The sequence below is a fragment of the Plodia interpunctella genome, chromosome 26 (assembly GCF_027563975.2).
Source record: "Plodia interpunctella isolate USDA-ARS_2022_Savannah chromosome 26, ilPloInte3.2, whole genome shotgun sequence".
Taxonomy (NCBI): domain Eukaryota; kingdom Metazoa; phylum Arthropoda; class Insecta; order Lepidoptera; family Pyralidae; genus Plodia; species Plodia interpunctella.
The window spans coordinates 6,118,922-6,137,282 of record NC_071319.1 but is presented as its reverse complement, the minus strand read 5'-3'; the positions used below and the strand labels follow the sequence as shown (position 1 = coordinate 6,137,282).

At 36.2% G+C, this 18,361-nt stretch overlaps 1 protein-coding gene across 1 annotated transcript in view; it reads right to left on the bottom strand.

Moving 5' to 3' along the window:
• Window positions 1–18,361, bottom strand: part of oc (ocelliless) — a 40,613-nt gene that overhangs the window by 17,354 nt on the left and 4,898 nt on the right. The window contains exon 2 of the mRNA XM_053764871.2: window positions 3,237–3,563. Within this exon, the coding sequence (XP_053620846.1) occupies window positions 3,237–3,480 (244 nt within the window). The 5' untranslated portion in view covers window positions 3,481–3,563. The remainder of the gene's footprint in view (window positions 1–3,236; window positions 3,564–18,361) is intronic.

Here is an 18,361-nt window from a genome sequence, read left to right as displayed (position 1 = left end):
TGTTTTATATGGATGAACTACGTATATTTATTTAATCACTGAAGGTATCTTTATAAAGAAATGGCAGTAAACTAGAAAATATCATTTCGATTCGATATGCGAATTAAAATTAAAGTCGATTCGCCCTCCGGACACGACAGGACACACTTCCTGATTCCGATTGTGATAAAAATGTTGAAAAAAAAATCAATTAATTCATGCCGCGGGAGATTAAAAAAGCGACTGGCCGTATAAAATGCTAAGGGATGCCAATAAAAAAGAAAATATACAATGAAAAAATAAATAAAAAAGAACGCCCAGCTGCCATCGTTACGCTGAGCGTCTAGGGCATAAAAAGAGACAACTGTATTAGTATATCGTGCGTGTGCGAGAGAGACAGGTATGCGGATTAAAAATGGAAGTTGGCAGAGGATTAATTTTATTCCCGCATTAAATGTGTATTGGGCTTTAAATCTAATAGGTCGCAAGTCGTTAATTTTGTTTATGAATTTATGGCGGTTTATTGATACCCTGTGTCCGGAGTCTGGGCTTGTGTTTGTTTACTGGCGTTGTTCAGGAATTGCTTCGTGAATAGTGTGTGAAGTAGCACCAGCGGGTACTATTTGATTAAAATTTCAGACGATTGCAGAATGATATAAATTTAACCTATCATCGGAATTAACGCCCTATTTTATATAATGTAAAATTATTTCAGAATGAAAATAGGGGTGCTAGTGTGTCTGTCTGTCTGTTTAAGTGGCATCGTAGCTCACCAACAGGTTAACCGATTCGGATGCGGTTGTTTTTTATTTGATAGCTAATTTTTATGCGGTGGTTCTTAGATATGTTTGATCAAAATCGGTTCAGCCATTCAAAAGTTGTAGCGAAATGAATATTGAAAGTAGTTTTTTTTTGTCTAACAAATAAACTTGTTCTAATTTGGAAGCATGATTGTCACATCAAAAGTTGCGTTACGACTTCAATGCGGTTTTGTACGGAAGGAACATACACAATATTCGCATTTGTTATGTTGTCGACGCGATAAATAAAGTACTACTGCATCAAAAATACACCAGTAGATATGTGATGCTAAATGTGCAGCAATCATTATTTGAGGATTCAAGAAAATAGCTAGCTAATCTCCCGAAATAATGAGCGTCACAAAAAGATGATATTGTCTGTGGAAGCTCTAAAGGTCGTCGGTAAAAAATATAGCTCGTTCAAGGAACTACCCTTTTAAGGATTAGAGTCCCATACTTTTTGTGAATTGGCGACGTCTCCGCCCGTATTGATTAGATTCAGAAATAAGTTGTAAAAGACATTTCATTTTTATGTTTTTTAGGCTTCGACGGGTTTTGGAAGAATTTGCAGGTATGTTTTGTTGATATTATTTTGTTAGTACCTGGACGGGTACTGTGATGAGGCTTTGACTGTTGTATAGGTAGTACCGATAATATATTCACAGATTGTCATAACATTCTCGATAAAGGTATCTATTTATTTATTAAGAACTGGCTATTAGTCAGGGTTCGCTAGCTTTAATTTTTCTCTGGGAAATACTTTAATCCAGATTACAAAAATTTCTCTAATTTTGTGATGGGTCGTTACTGCTAAGTTATTTTGTTATTAACGACTATTAAAATTATCATTATTTATATTATAGAAGAGTATAAGAACATAATTATTTACGGTGTCTTATGTACAAGTACAAAGACTATACTTACATATAATGAAATGAATAATATATTTAATGGGAAAGAACGATAAAATGACGGCAGCCTTTCTCAAACGAAAGCTCCTCCTCCTCGATATGTGAATTATGTCTATTATCGAAGCTCAAAAGTCCAAACTCAAAATTTGCGCAAGGTCTCCGTGACATAGACAAATTTTGGAACACCAAGCTGGGAACGCAGCTTGGCGTTACAAATTCAGGATGTAGGTCAAAACTCCCAGGCTGAGATGAGACTGAGCGGTTTGGTGGACAAATTGAGTAAGTCTACCAGGCAGCCGCAGTGATAGAGCCAGACCGAGGGCGAGAGGGCGAGAGGGCGAGAGGGCAAGAGGGCGAGACGATCCCGACAAAACAACAAAATGCAAGAATTGGCCAGAAACGGATGAAAAAGTAAGGGAGAACCCTTTACCCAGCGGTGGGTCATTGCATTTCTTCTTCTTCTACGACGCCCATTCCCAATTTAGTTGTGGTCGGCCCTCCTCCTTCTACTGGTACTTGTCTCCACGTCCTGGGTTGTTTGGTCGTTGATTTTTGCGCGTCTCCTAACTTTGGAAACGGTGGGACATTGGATTTTTATTTAACTAAAAATGCATACTTCTTTTCGTAGTAATGAAGTATGACAATCATTCACTACTTATGAAGCACCTCAAAAAAGTAGAATACAAAGCGTCACGACTCAAACTTGATACTAATTAAACTAACAAGAAACGAGTTGCGATCTACATTCGGGCTCGGAGGGGGAGGGGGAGAAGCGTAAGCGGCTTAAGAGGGGGTTGTTTTGGGGGCTGTTTTGATTATTTCCGAGGCTGTCTTCCCTGCCACGCAAATTATGCAATGTTTCTCGTCCCGCTGTTCCGACGATCATTTCTGTTGCGAAACTATGCTTCCCTTTTAAGAAATTCCTCTTTGTAGTTCTTAAATATGTATATGAGTTTTCATGTAGCGTTCAAACAAATCTGACAATTCTGATTTAACCCCAGACGAAAAGACGTTACAAACTTCAACTGAAAAATTGTGTTGCTACGCATTTTAATCAAAAGTAAAAGAATTCATTGAAAAATTGTCTACTTCGTTATTTCAATGTTCGTTTATATGAGTATAAAATTCAGATAACACCGACGAGGCACGTGGGTGGCAAAAACTCTTGTAACGTGTTTTTAATGGGCGTTTACGTATCTTTAATGTTCTTATTAGAATTTAATTTAACAGAAGATGAGAGTTTAAATAACGTTATACAACTCAAGATTCCTATAACATAAGTAGGCGTGTTTACTTAGTAAAATATATGCGAGTGGGATTTCTTTTTATTTAATGTTCATTTAATTATTGCTAAAACATGCTGCAACTGTTTCTTACTAAAGGTACGATTATTGTTTTGGTGTAAATTGAAACATTACTAGGTTACGTATTAAGGTATGTACAAAAAACATTTCACCTCTTTCATAACTTTGTACTAAACAGAAAGCCAGAAGCTATCTTCTAGGTCAAATTGCACAAACATCAATGTAGTCAAAGAATAACTTACCTTGAGGAAATCCGACCGCTTCAAGCCCGTGGTGGGTCAGTCCAAACGGGCCGAGCCCACCCAGGGGCCCCGGTCCCATCCCCATGTGGTGCGCGCTGGAGTGATGCGCGTAGGGGTTCTGCGCAAGCGGCGACGGCTGCTTCAGGTAGTGGAAGTAGTGGTGGAGCGGCGTGGTGGAGTGGTGCGCTTGAGGCGCGGGTCCGGCGGAGGCGGGCGCGGCGGACGAGTTGGTGAGCAGGGCCATGGCTGGTTACCGCCGGGCGCGCGACATGTTGCTGCCCGTCAGTGGCTCAGAGTACCAGGGTGATGCTCGTGCGCCATTGTGACCTGGAAATTTAAATATGACAATACACACACCAGTCAAATGTATTTTGGCCCACTTGTGGCGAATGCTTTTGGACAACGTGATGTGCTGCTGCTAAATTATTTCTATATTGACTGTTTCTGTACCTTACGAAATACATTAGCCTGAAGAAATAATTATTCAGAAAGTTTCAGATACAAAAACTAATTCAGAATATTATTTGTATATCAGAAATTAATAACTCTTGTAACGTATGGAGAAGAAAAAATAACGTGAGTTATGATAATATGATTGTATGAAACATAGCACAAAAAACACTTAGAAATTGTCGAAAAATAAAAGACTAGTTTTTAAATTAGTTTGAATGGTAAATGGGTTTTCTTTCAAGAAAGTGCGCAACATTATCATCCATTTACAGCTCTAGTTTTTGCAAAGTGATTGCACAATAATTGAAAGTCAATTTCCTCTACAAAAAGCGCATAAGTGAGCAAAACATTTTGCGATTATACACGGCTCATTCCACTGATAGCTGCGATGCATTCAATTGAACACACGTCTATTCAATTACAAGCAAGCGATCTAATTTTTCCTTCATAAACTATTTTGCAATTATCGTTGCTATTATAACGTTTGCGATATGAAAAAAAATTAAACACGTGGAACGCCTTCCAAATAATACACGTTCCATTCGTCACACAATATCGACGATTCAAAGATTCCAATTTCGAATTGCAAAATTCTATAGCGTTATTTTTTTTGTTCTGTTGGCAAAGGTAGGTACATGTTTACAGACATTTTGTCACGTTTATTTTTTTCGGGCATGTTACCTGAGGTTTGTGCAGCAAATTGAGGGGCAGCCTTTGTGTTGGAGAGCTGTATAAAGTGATGACATTTGAGATGGGAAAGTGTATCGTTACCTATGATACGTAGAGATGAATGATATTTAGTTCTTTAAAAAAATACTATAGGAATAGCTAGCTATCTCTATAGTAATTTTTTAAAGAACTTTTGATCAAGTTAATTTTAGAAGTGAAGACAAAATTAATGTCTAATAAAATGTTGCTATTTTAACTTTTGCATTTCAAGCATCGCCTACGTTAAATATGCCACATTTTGAAAAACTGCTTATTGAATATTTGAGCCTAGTAATGGTAGATGTATATAAAAGAGTTGCTTATATGCCGTCGCTATATATCCAAGTTTTTTTATAACAAATGATATATAGTAGTCTTTTATCGATGACTAGCGTCTCGCTCAGGCTTTGCTCGGGTAAAACCATAATGAAACGTAGCCTATGTCACTCCTGAAGATTTCGCCTATCGCTGTGGTACCGCAAATTTCATCAAAATTGGCCCAGTAGTTTTTGAGTTTATTCGTTACAAACAATTTATAATACCTCTTTATAATATACAGGAAAATTGATTTTGTGGATATGATATTGCATTGAAGAATGAATGCAATTATTATTATTTAAAAATATTAATATCATTAAAATGAAAGAGAGATATTGATTTGATTCGTTTGATGAGTCATAATATTTTCTTTTTAATTAACTTCCTGCAGCCCTAAAATTTGTCACATTTATATTTAACTAGAAAAAAGAAACATTGTCACTTTCGGCGACTCGGCTTATTCTAAGAACCGCATTCTTTTTCCTTAAGACACCTTGGATCTGTCAACAAAAGATTATCCTAAACCCTGATCTACTGAGAAGCTCCTGAATGTTGAACTTTAAGAGTGTGTAGGAAGGTCCATATTTGGGTATAAAGTAAAAGGATGCTTTTTGGCGAATTTGGAGTTTGGGTGAAAATTTGCGTTTTGGCGGCGAAACCCTCGAAAGGTGTTCAATTGTGTAATGGAAGGTCCGAGTTGGGAGTTTTTACTGTCGGCTGGTTAGAACTGTTTCCACGTCAGTGAGTTTTTTCGCGTTACTGCGTTAAGTTTCAAGTTTCTGTGAATCAGTTTCAATGAAATTGTGAGAATACCAAAGAATAACTTTACCGTTACTAAATAAACATACTTTGAATCATATATACCATAATCTTTGGGTCGCTAGAAGTATCTAACTACTACGGCTGATGTTCCATTTACAACACAACCTAACACGATTCTAACAATAATATTTTACTCATACAGTAGAAAAAAACATGATGATTTCATCCCATACTAGCAATTACAATAGTGACGACACAATATAATTTGCAAGAAAAAGGGCCAGCAGATCCCCTAAAAAGTCGGTGTCAATAACGCCAAAAATCTGTTTGTCTGTGCGCAATGAACGCCATAAATAATATCGCAGAGCAAACACGGTGTATTGTGCGCGGAGGAAAACAAACATTCGCGCCCTTTCCGATGTAATTATTCGTTCTGTTTGCGCAGTTGGCAGCAGTGGCTGTCACTGTGACAAATCGATGGGATGTGACGACACCGATTTAATTTTTTTTTTACTGAACGATAGTTGACTATCGTAATATTTTCTAACCAAAATTACAACGAATAATGTCAGTTTAGGATAGCAAGCATGTGCTTTTAATTTGACCAGCATTCATTTTAGAATCGGGTAATCCTTTTATTTGTATTATTCTCATAATTCCACAATCCAGAGGAGTAAACCCTATCCTGACTCTAAACTACCGATGGAAAATACCCTAGATCCTTGTAATATTATAAGAAGTTTTAGAAAAAATAGATATTTGTTACTGGTTAACGAAAAAACTAGGCATTATATAGCCCAAAGCATCAACAGGCCGGGAACTACTGGCAAACAGTTCGCGCGAACTATGCAGTTTCCACATACACATACATTGCTTATTTTTCCTCACGCTAATAAAAAACTCACAAACTTCTCAATATACGGTCATTTGCGTCGGTATCAGTCCGAGTTCACCAATGTGTAGAATCTATAAAAAATCCCGATGTGACTAACCCTTTATGAACCTAACATATAATCACCTAAATATCTATTTGTACAACGCGGTCCCACATCCATTCTGCCCGCCGCCGACCCATCTCTATTTTGACAAAGACGTTAATTTCAGGCGTGATAATTGCCACTGGGCCGCCATTGTCCAAGATTTCCCGCCTGGCAGCACACTATTAACTATTTCAATGGTTATTCTTTCCAAATTTCCGAGTAACTATTTGTCGTCACCACAATGCACGTTGTCGGCACTTTTTGCGTGGATTAGCGCAGGCTGCGGTTTTGTGTGTTCGTGTGGTGCGCCTTGGAATAGGTCCACTCCATATCCTCCTGATGTCGTACAAGGACTAAAGGGTTACACAGCCTAGGCAGCTGATAGGCAATAATAGCATTGCCGAGGAGGGTTGCAGTCAGGCAGTCAGCAGGTTGTAATAAAACAGCCGAATATTAGAATTTTCGGGTTATATTTTACGCTGACCCTTCGCGAAGTAACAGCCCGCCGTTTTCTTGTGATCCCAGGATTTTGTCCCATCCCGGCCGCATCCGGCAGCATGTAGAGTAGAGAGAGAGAGTGTTGGTTGCGGTTCAGGAGATGGATGGGAGATAATACTTTATTATTGACTATCTAGGCTAACGCTGTTCAGTGATTGATGATGTTGCTTCCTGTTAAAGCATTGATCCAAAGGTTGTTGTTATTGTGCAAGGCAATGATCGCTGTTACCAAGTTGAAAGTCAATTACAACAACGATATATCTGAATCGCTTCCGTAATAAATCATAACGAAGAAACTAATTGCTGCAGTGCAGCGACATGGGTAAAAAATGTTTACCAAAATGTTATGTGTGACCCTGATCGAAAATTCGCAAGACGTCAAAAGTGCACAACGTCAATATTCAAGTTTTCACCTCTGCCGGCACTCGCGGAGTGCGACAGGTTTTTTAGTTATTTGTTTTGTTTAATGATTTCGAACCTCAGCAATTACGAACAGTTAGGAAGTGATTATAGATAAATTGTACAAAAGCTGAAATACTTTGATTTATTCATACAAGTTGCTTATTTTGAAGAGAAAAAAAAAATCTCTCATTTTCTCATACGGAATCGTATAGATGAAAAGCTTATAATTTGTTTTTGGACATGCATGTTTAGAGGCTTGTCAGAGGCAGTAGGCCAACAACATCTATTGTCATCCTTGACATTTCGATCAACACTGGCAGGACCGAATTGTAATTTTTCTTTACAAATTTTGAATGTGGAACGTTTCTATTTCGAATTTCAAATATGGGTTGTTCGTATTGTATTGTGTACACTGCACTATACAAATTGAAATTTCGAGAATCGATTTTATTGTTCACAAATTAATCGAATCGCATAATATATTTCAATAGACCATTTATTGCAATGGGAACTAATTATTATAGAGTAGACATTACTTCGTTATTATTAATTAAAATCATAATAATATCATTACTAATGTGCCAAGACCCATAAAGGGTTGCAGAGCCACAGGCAGTAAGTAAGAAATAATTTATTAATACAGAATAAGATTTCATCAGTAAACAAACAAGTAGTTTAGATGAACTTTTGAAACTTAAAAAATTAACTATCGTTATATCATCGATTATAATTTTAAGAATTTCGTAGAAAATCATAAATACTACATCAAATAATATATTTAAGAGCAGTTAAATCAATATTAAATCACGTAGAACCAAAACAAATGATTCTATTAGCGACCCCGCGCGGTAATGGGGTGTAAGGTTGCGTCCCGAGCGGCTGGCAACACTAGACGCTCCTAATTGCGCGCGTCCAGTGGGAATACACCCTAGTATTGAGGATTAGTACTTTTCCTTTTTATTTGGGGGCTAATTGCATGCTCTTTGATTGTGTTTTGTTAAAAAGAATGATCGTAAGAGACTAGGATGGAATTGTTACGTCGAATAGATGGTGATAGCTATAAAAATAAATAAAACTGTGGGAGTTAGAGGTAGTTTTACGTTTGCGGTTTGAACGATATTCCTCCACCAATCAGAAAGATGATTTAGTGGGATTACCTTATTATTTTTTAAATGCGGACAATTTAATCGTTTTATTTTTGGTAGAAATGCTTCGGAATCTCGTAGGACATTTGCAGCGCTTCCGTAGCACTGTAGTAGCATTGTGCAGCGCTGCTACGAGACACCCTGTTACGGAACTCAGCTGTAAGATATTTATTTATTATTTATGTTGGATTGCTATACGAGTACAATGAGTCGAATAGAGAGGGTTTATGTCCAGCAATGGACTTCTTGCGATGGGGTGGCAATTCTACTTCTAAATTCTTTCTTCATAATTTAGTTTAATTAAAGTGGTAAACTTAGCGCAGACTTATTTGATTACTTTAATTTCACGCGGGTCGTACAGATAGCTCAGCAAACGGCTAAGGGGGACAGACTCGTGCGCAGCTTTCTCGCACATCGTGGGAATACTGCCTGTGTGTTAAACTTGTAACCCCCACCTTCTGTCATTTCTATTGCCCAGTTATTCACAAAATATATTTTGTCACTATCGCACTTTATAATATTTGCCACTGACAGAAAGTGACAAAACATACTTTAGCTTAAAGTATGTTTTAACTATCTTAAGACTAACGGCGTGAGGAGACGTCATGAGAAAACCCGCGCTGTAGTCGACAACAGCCTGGTTGTACACACTAAACACCCACATCACCAAATACTCAATTAATTTTTTTCTCCAATTTCAGAAACAGTTTCCACTTCCACCCCAGCCCCGGCACGACATTCATTTGAACCCGACAATGGAGACACGCGACCATTGTGCATTACAAATATCAAATTGATACGACTCTATAGGAAACCATATCGTTTGAGACTGGTAATTTTAGATCTATTAGCTGATTGCTTCGCGATTGAAATTAGGGAATGTGAATTGTTCCGCTCCTGTTTAATCTCACTTGATTACTGGTGTAATTATTTTAATTCTCCTTTAGTGTTATAGTTTTAGTTATTTTGCAAACCAATTGTTAGATTATTGTATAAAGTTGTTATACCTAAGTACATCCAATTTTCCTTGCTAATTACATATGTAATTTGTAGATTCTTTTGTTATTGAATTAATTGCATTGTAATCACGGTGATCGCATTCAAGAAACACGCAGAGGATATTGTGTAATAGTCCCTTGATCAACAAAGCAACAAAGCACCTAAATGACCAGTTATTGTAGATCAATAGCACACATCGTGTAACAAATAAATTATTAATATCTGTTTGAAACCAAACTGAATACTTGGAGGACGGCATTCTGTGTTTTTTTGATGTTTGCAAAGTTTGTTATTCAAACGACAGTCATTCAGTCAAATTAATTGAAATCAAACTTTTTGCCAAAATAATTGAGCCAGTTTGAGAATTTAGTTTTGTCTGCTGTGTAAGAGCAATAAATAGATTACATTTAATTTCTGTTTGGTCTATTTTGAATATTTGGTCTTCTTGCGAAATATCCAGCGTATCTATCATACGTTTCTCCATATCCGTCCACAAATAACCTCGTATTTGCTCTTGGATTTCAAATTCCCTATCAAAATTGCGTATTGCCCGACCGAGCAGAACCAACTCGGGATATCACTGGCGCACATTCAGACGGCTACCGACATCATTTGGTCGAGTAAACAAACGGTTTGAAGAAAATCGATAGCCGAGCGAGCGGGACGACGCGGAAAGTGAGAGAGAAAGAAAGGGATAGATTATTTCCCCTTAGAGCCCTTTCGCATAGGCTTGGAGGTGAAGTGTTGTAAGTAGCTGGGAAAAATGAAAGTTTATTTTGATTTTTATAGTGTTTACGTTTAATTTTCCTAGTTAATTAATATCAGTGTACAATAATATCTGATTATTCTTAATGGACGATATAAGTACAATTTTATCAGTATATAGTTAACAGATATTCTATCTTAGGGACTTTTATCAACGTAGTTAAAAATATTTTTGTTAAAATAAAATAGTTAATGTTTCTCACTAAATGAACCTGCCTATCTACCGATATAAAAATAGTATTTTCCTCAACTCTCGATAATATATGATTAAAAATAATACAAACATTAATCGAAAACGAAAAAAACAAATTTTATGCAAAATAATGTTTCGATATCATAACTTCTGCGCTTTGGGTCCACATGAAGGGGCCTTAACTCAGGTAAGGCGTGGCTTATCCACCCGCCTACAAAAACAACTTCGACAGAAAGAGACAGGGATATAAGTTACAATACGCGAGAGCTAGACAGCTGTATTTCGTGCAGTATCCGCTCCAATTGACTGTAACCACCAGATGGCCATAGTTTATGACTTACAAGGGACGAAAATGAATCTTGAGTTATGAGTAGTAAGGGTTATTTTAGTGTGCATGGAGAAGTTTTCTGCCTGTAGCATTTAGTTTCAAGTGAAACTACTGAAAGACTGAAACTAAGATTTTAGATGTCGAAGTAAATAAATAAAGAAAAGCTGCTAAACCCAACGTTTGTTTTGAGAAACATTAAGGTAAATATTTCTGCTACCTGTCTAATGTTTGTAGCACTAAATATTCATCAGTCGATACACAGCTGTGCTCCTCGAGACTGGGGGTCGTGGCCCATGTGTGGAACTAGCTGTTGCCCGCGGCATCGCATGGGTAATTTTTCCACGGGAACAGTTATTTTTCCGGGATAAAAGGTACCTATTTAACTTTTTGTTATGAAATAAAGACAGTGATTTGTGGAAAAAGGAACGGGGAGGGCTTGTCCAGCAACAGGACACGTCGAGTAGCCTATCCAGGTGACTTACTGCTGCATAAAAAAAAAACTGAGCACTTATTTATTTACTCTTGCATTAATTTACTTGTGTGGAATTAAATTTACAGAATAGTTTTACGCAAATGCAATAATCAGGTACCCAGGTAATAAAACCACAGATTTCGCGATTTTTTTTTTACTTGTCCTTCCAACATTAATAAAACTTTGACACGTTTAACATATAATAATAGGAACTTATATGTCCGCTACGTGACTGTAGATTCAGCGACACAAATCTGAATATATAGAATAGTGCGATTCTTGAATGGGGTAGGTACGTGATACAGACAAACAGAACGACCGTTTGTGCGGCCATAGAGCATTTTACTATTTCAATAGAACTGTGTGTGGGCTTCAGGAATTAATGTGCTAAAAATATAACGAATACTTAACTGTTTGGTTAATTTTAAGCTCTAATTTAGTTTCACCTGTCTATTTTTTACCAATTTGTAATTTCGCTTGCTCTTGTTGACTTTTTTCTCGTCGCTTCAGTTTCATGACAAAGCATTATTATGATGAGCGTGACCTGATGCTGCACCCAGGATTGGCTCCCAACGAAACCCTCAATGGTTCACAGTACGGACATGAGTCTGTCTCGCGTTGAATGCAATAAGATATCGCTAACCACAATAAAACTTGTGTAATTTTTGCATAGAATCTAAACAAATACCTTCTTAGTAGAAAATACGACGAATAGAAAATGAGAGTGAGTTCAAACTTTCCACAGAATCTCTTTACATTCGATTCGTATACAAATTAGTTCTCGCATGACCAAGCGAAATCTCCTTCACACGCATACTAAGCTAATAGACATTTCATAGCCTTCAGACAGAGATAGATGACAGTTTTCCCACACGTTAGAAAGAGGCAGATAAAGTTTTTTACGACGCTTCGAGTACGGTAGCTAATGAAAGCAGTCTTGTAGATAATTTCAATTAAATTATATCGAAGCGCAGTTTGATTTAATTTTTGTGAAATGAGATGTTAAAACTGTTGATAGTTGACTTTGTAATTAACTTTTATACTCGTTGTAATTGATACACTTGAGGTAAGATTTCATCGTTAACATTTATTATGAGAGAATATCCTTATGAATACTGAGATGCTACAAAATATTTAAATGTATTTAAATACCACGAATATTAGTATAATTGAAGATATTTTATAAAGTAAAGTAGCAGCTTGACCTGGATTCTCTGGGGTAAAAACAAAATAAATTATACCTACACTTAAAACCTTCCGCAGGAATCACATTACCTATTTGTGAAATCCGTCCAGTAGTTAAGAATATTTATTATTAACACGGGAGCGGATACTTTTCCGTGATGAAAGTCCTTCTCCTATAACTAAACTATATGTATGCAAGATCGGTTGAGTAGATAGAGCGTGAAGAGGTAACAAACAAACTTACTTTCGCATTTAGTTAGGAAAGCACACACACAAAGTTTTTTGGATTTCTACCGCTAGGATACCGCTAGTTCGTGAGCACTCGCGACAGGCATTGCTACCCAAACTAAACGCAAACGAAACTTCAGCTCAAACGGTTGGAAAATTAATAGATTTGTTTCGAAATTAACCTATGTACCATTGCAAGTTAAATAAGCACAAATAATAAAACATTCCACCACTAATTTTAGTTAGTGTTTTATAGTAATTAATGGTTTAAACTTCGCGTTGTTTAAATTTTACAAACGAGATTTAACAAGTAAAAGTAAACAAGTTTAATTATTGCATTTTTAAGTATTGAAATACTTAAAAATGCAACAATTCAACTTGTATTTGTTGTTATTGCCCGTTCCGTGTGCATGGCGGTGTGCGAGCCAGCTTCTTGGCAGCCGGGTTACTCGTTAGTGATGTGTTTATGATTGCTCATACAATTGGAACCATAGTTGTATAGTCATACCGAGATGGAAAAAAGCATCCGATGAGATTATTATTTTTGGCAAACTTCTTCAATATATTTTCAACGCAAAAAGTATTTGTTGAACATGATGAACACCAATGAACATACCTACCTCTTTTTAATCAGATTTTCTATATTATATACTAGCGGTTACCAGCGGCTTCGCTCGCGTCAAATTACGAGTAACATCGCGCCTTTTAAGGAACGCGACACCGCTTTTTCTTCTGAATTATTTTACAAATATCTACCTTTTTTTTAAAATTTACTTAGTACAAAGAGTGTGTTGAGTGTTGAGTGTGTAATTGTATTAAGTCCCATACAATCATTCACCCCCCTTTTGAAGGGGTTGAGGGATAATTTTCAGAAAAATCTGAAACACGTATTCATTAAACTGTTGTAAACAACAAAAATCAAAATATTCAAGTCACTAACTTCATCGGTATAGAACTTTCATATTAAAGTTTTTCACCCCCTTCGGGGTGGAATTTCCAAAAGTCCTCTCTTAGTGCTCACCTGCACTCCCAGGGGACCTACATGCCAAATTTCAGCTTCCTAGTCATCCCAGTAGTTTCGGCTGTACGTTGTCTGTCAGTCAGTCACTCAGTAACGGAGAGTTTTATATATATAGACTCTACTAGCAACCGGTCGCTTCGCTCGGGTAAAAACATAATAAATTACCAATTTAAAACCTTTTGATGAAAACTGCATGAAAATCTGTGCAGCAGTTTTTAAGTTTATCGCGAACAGACAGACGCGACAGAGGACTTTGTTTTATAATATGCTAGGAAGTATTAATATAAATAAGTATTACCTTGGTACTTAATTTCCTATATGTAAGTTAACACTGTTAAGTTGTGTACATAAATAAATAAATAATAATGATCTTCCCACCTATCCCGACACGCATCTAGTCTCCACATACACAATGCCAACAAAGGAAAATAACCTCTCTTGAAAATAGTTGTTATTCTAATCTCCTAAACAAACAAACATAGTAGGCGTCCCATCTCATATCATTGTATGTAAAGTTCCATTCACGATTCAAAACAAAGCTATATATTATATTAAGGGCCCAAAAATTCCCAAAACAAAAGTATCGAGGGCTGAAAAAATTATTTTGGGAAAAGGCAGATGTTCCCGCATGTGAGCGGTTGACAATAAATATAATTAGATCGTACAGCACGCCCCTCGGGCCGCCCCGCCGGGTCGGGGTCGGCACTGAAAATAAATGTTTATAGTGGTTTGACGAGATTTTTAATCTATACCGGTTTGAAATGGGATGTGATGGCTAATTTCTGGAAAAACAACTCGCTTTTTGATTGTTTAATGCGCTTAACTATAGAAAAGGTAATAAATTTGATTGAATAAATAAATTGATTGATTGATAAAATAAAGGTAAAGGTAAATATATAAATATATTAGGACAAATCACACAGATTGAGCTAGCCCCAAAGTAAGTTCGAGACTTGTGTTATGGGATACTAACTCAACGATACTATATTTTATAAATAGATACATATATAAATAAACATCCAAGACCCGGGCCAATCAGAAAAAGATCATTTTCCATCATGACCCGACCGGGGATCGAACCCGGGACCTCTCGGTTCAGTGGCAAGAACTTTACCACTGCGCCACCGAGGTCGTCAAAAATAAAAAAAATAAAATGTATTATTGTTTAGTCATTATCATATTTTTCTCATATCTAATTTATGGTTAGGTATCTAAGAATGATTTGACCATCGCACGAGCCATCACAAAGAGGTTATGACACTCAACATTTCCGGACGATTCGACAGGTTATTAACACAATAGCTTTCTGAAGAAGGATACACAACCTTCTTCATTATACATACACACTCCAAACACTCCAGCATATGTGTACGCTGGAGTTTTTGGAGGTATGTATAAATAGACTGGGGTATGACGCCTGTGGTAGAGACGACTATCGGTATTAATTATTACTGTCAAATTTTAATCTGTGAACAACTGAGTTGCCTACACCACTGTTCTATTTTTGGTAATCTTCCAACTGATAGCAAGCAAGTAAATAATTCCGTCGCGCGTTGGTACTTATCTCTTAATCCATTCTGTATGTGTGTGTCCAGTGTATCATTTCAAATTTCAACCTAAATAATTCGAGAAAATAATAATTCCAGGAAATTATAAAAGCGGCTGCTTACACTCGCAGATCCTACTTCCTAGTAAAAGTGTGTGAGCATATGTGATCCTGATGAAAATCTGAACTGAATGTTATGAAATTTGGCACGCGGATAGAATATAAGAGGAAAGGGTGAAGATATGCAGCTAATTTAAGATTTTAGTAAAGTTATGATTGGCGAATAAAGCATACGAATAATACTTAAGTTAAAATGTAATTATCGCTATGACAGGAAGTGTAATTATCTGTAAACAGATTAGATATGACGTGAGTTAAAAAGAATAAATTCCTAGAAATTAATGAAAACTGTAATAGCCACTAGAGGCCGCCCCTCAAATACTATTGAAGTATTTTGTTTAATACATATTTAATTATCATCATTAAAAAGAAAATAATTATTAAACAAGTACTCACATTTTAGGTGTTATTTTGGTCGGACGGAGCGTCTAGTAACTCCCTGTAGTATGAATTCCAACTAATATTATTAATGCGAAAGTAATTATACTTCACGCATTATCTACTGGACCGATTGTTCCCCGGGGCGCGGCTAGTGTTATATATAACTTATAACTTACCTAATATACTACAGAATATTCCACGTTGTGTTATACACACAATAAATTTTATACTAACACTAACTGCCCCCCGAGGCTTCGCTTCCGTGGGAATTTCGGGATAAAAAGCACCCTATGTATTATTCCAGTTTACTTTCTACCCGTGTAATTTAGTAGGTAATGCGTGATGAGGTGACAAACAAACTTACTTTCACATTTAGAATATTAGTTGGGATTAATTGGGATTGGGATATAGATAAAACTTTCAGTAAGAACAATTGTACCCCATTATTCCCCATAGCACACTGGGTTCACCGGTCGAGCAATTAGAATGAACTTCTTGTATGTAACATCTTTGTATATTTGTTGTATCGGTTGTTGGTGAACTGAACAAATTAATAAATTATACCTATCAGTATGCAAACATCAATATGTACAATCAAAATAAAAATTATGAAATGGTGTAATTAAAATATAATTAGGTAGATGCATATCAGCGTACACGGCTGGCTTTATCTGTTATTGATTACGAATTCTGGCATTCACCCGATACCAGATTCAGATAATGAAATTTATATTAAAAACTTTTATTTTTCAATATAGAGAGAGATTACAAGTGGACTGGTCGGCGTCCAAACCATTATTTATTAAAAGTAGTTGTTCAGATACAGAATTCTGAATCTTCGTTACTAGAAATGTTTAATGTCTGTTTCTGATTTGTTAATAGGTAACATTCAAATAAAGATGTCAACCACGAATTACTGAATGAAAAAATATTAAGCGTCGTTCTTGTGATCTCATAATAGGTACTTTCATTATGTAAAACTAGCGGCCCATCCTGGCTTCACTCGGGTAAAAACATAATCTTCATCTCAAATTCAAATTCAAAATTCTTTATTCAATTTAGCATGATATACATCACTTACTGACGTCAAAAATTACTTAAACTAAGTCTACTGCCGGCTTCCAAAGCGCAAGTGAAGAAGAAGCGGCGCAACAAACTTCACCCCAGCCTTTCTCCAAGGACGTCAATTAACAAATATAGGTCTTACCTATAGATATAAAAGCGAAAAACACTCACTCACTCACGTATCAAGAAATCTCGAAAACTACTGAGCCCGTGAAGATGAAATTTGGCAGGAAGGTAGACTGTGATTAGGAGACGTCTGCTAAGAAAGAATATGTCGAAATTCCATCCCTAAGGGGGTGAAAGAGGAGAGGAGTTTGAAGTGAGACATGAAATTTTTGAATTAAATTTATAATTGGTAAAAAATAATAATGTATTAATTAGATTTTGAAATTTTATTAATTATTAATGTAAATTTCTCCCCAGCAGTTGTAGTTCCGAAATGCTAATAGTTTGTAGTTTTGAAAAACACTTTGAGATTCGATGTAAAAAAGTTCCTGATAAGGTTTAATTTGATAAGTGTTTTGTGTTAATAAAATTAAATGTAATGGTACACTTAAATGTTCTGTCTTTGCAGATAAATCTTCATCGGTAATTTTCCTACGGAGGATGGGCCAAGATTCCGCGAACGCAATCCGGACTGATACATCAGCGTTAATTATATAAGTAATTGGAGTATCCATGGCAAATAATTATAGATTCCAAACAAAGATTTCGTAATTAGATTAAACAAAACTCATCAATCGTCATTATCATTTGGTGACAAGTTGTTATCAGTGGACATTGCTAACGATTATCGTGGATTTATCGGAAATTTTCGGTAATTATCGATAAAGACTATTTATTATAAGATTAGACGGACTTTGAGAGACTAAACACGCGTAATACGCCTGTATTGTCAGATTATACACTGTTAGTGGATTTTAGATTAAATAGATTTTTATGGTGAGTTATAACAATCGTGGCTAATTCTAAATTGTGCTGGGAAGGGTTTACAGGCAATAGTTTGACAGGCTTAGGTGCTACAATAATCTATTGAGATAGGCCCCATTGTTTATTGTCCTAAAGTAAATCATTGTTGGGCGCCAGGTAGTGACGTTTTAGGCTGTGACAGACACAAGAGGTCAAAAAGAAAAGAAAATGGCACTTATTTTGTCAAAATCGAATTGTATTGTTGAGGCTGAAGCTCATTATGAGGACCATAAATGACGTAAGTTGTTTTTATATGTTGTCATACGTATGTTATTGTGTAGGAATGTTCCCGTCTAAACATAAAAAGGGTTCTTATTATCAAGTCTATTTTTAACTTAAGTATGAATTGTAATAATTACACTTTATTCATTGATGTAATTAGTTAAGATTAAAAACTCCGTGCGATAAATTCAAATCATACACGATATAGCATCTAATTCTCTGTAATTATAATAGGTATACAAGTTCCTCGGCCAATTAAGGACAAAAGAACGAAGAAACATTAAACATTAGTCGATATGGGCTTCCTGGGGACAGGTTCCTATAGGAGCCTATTTCAAGAACTAGTCTCATCATTTGTAGCCAAGTTT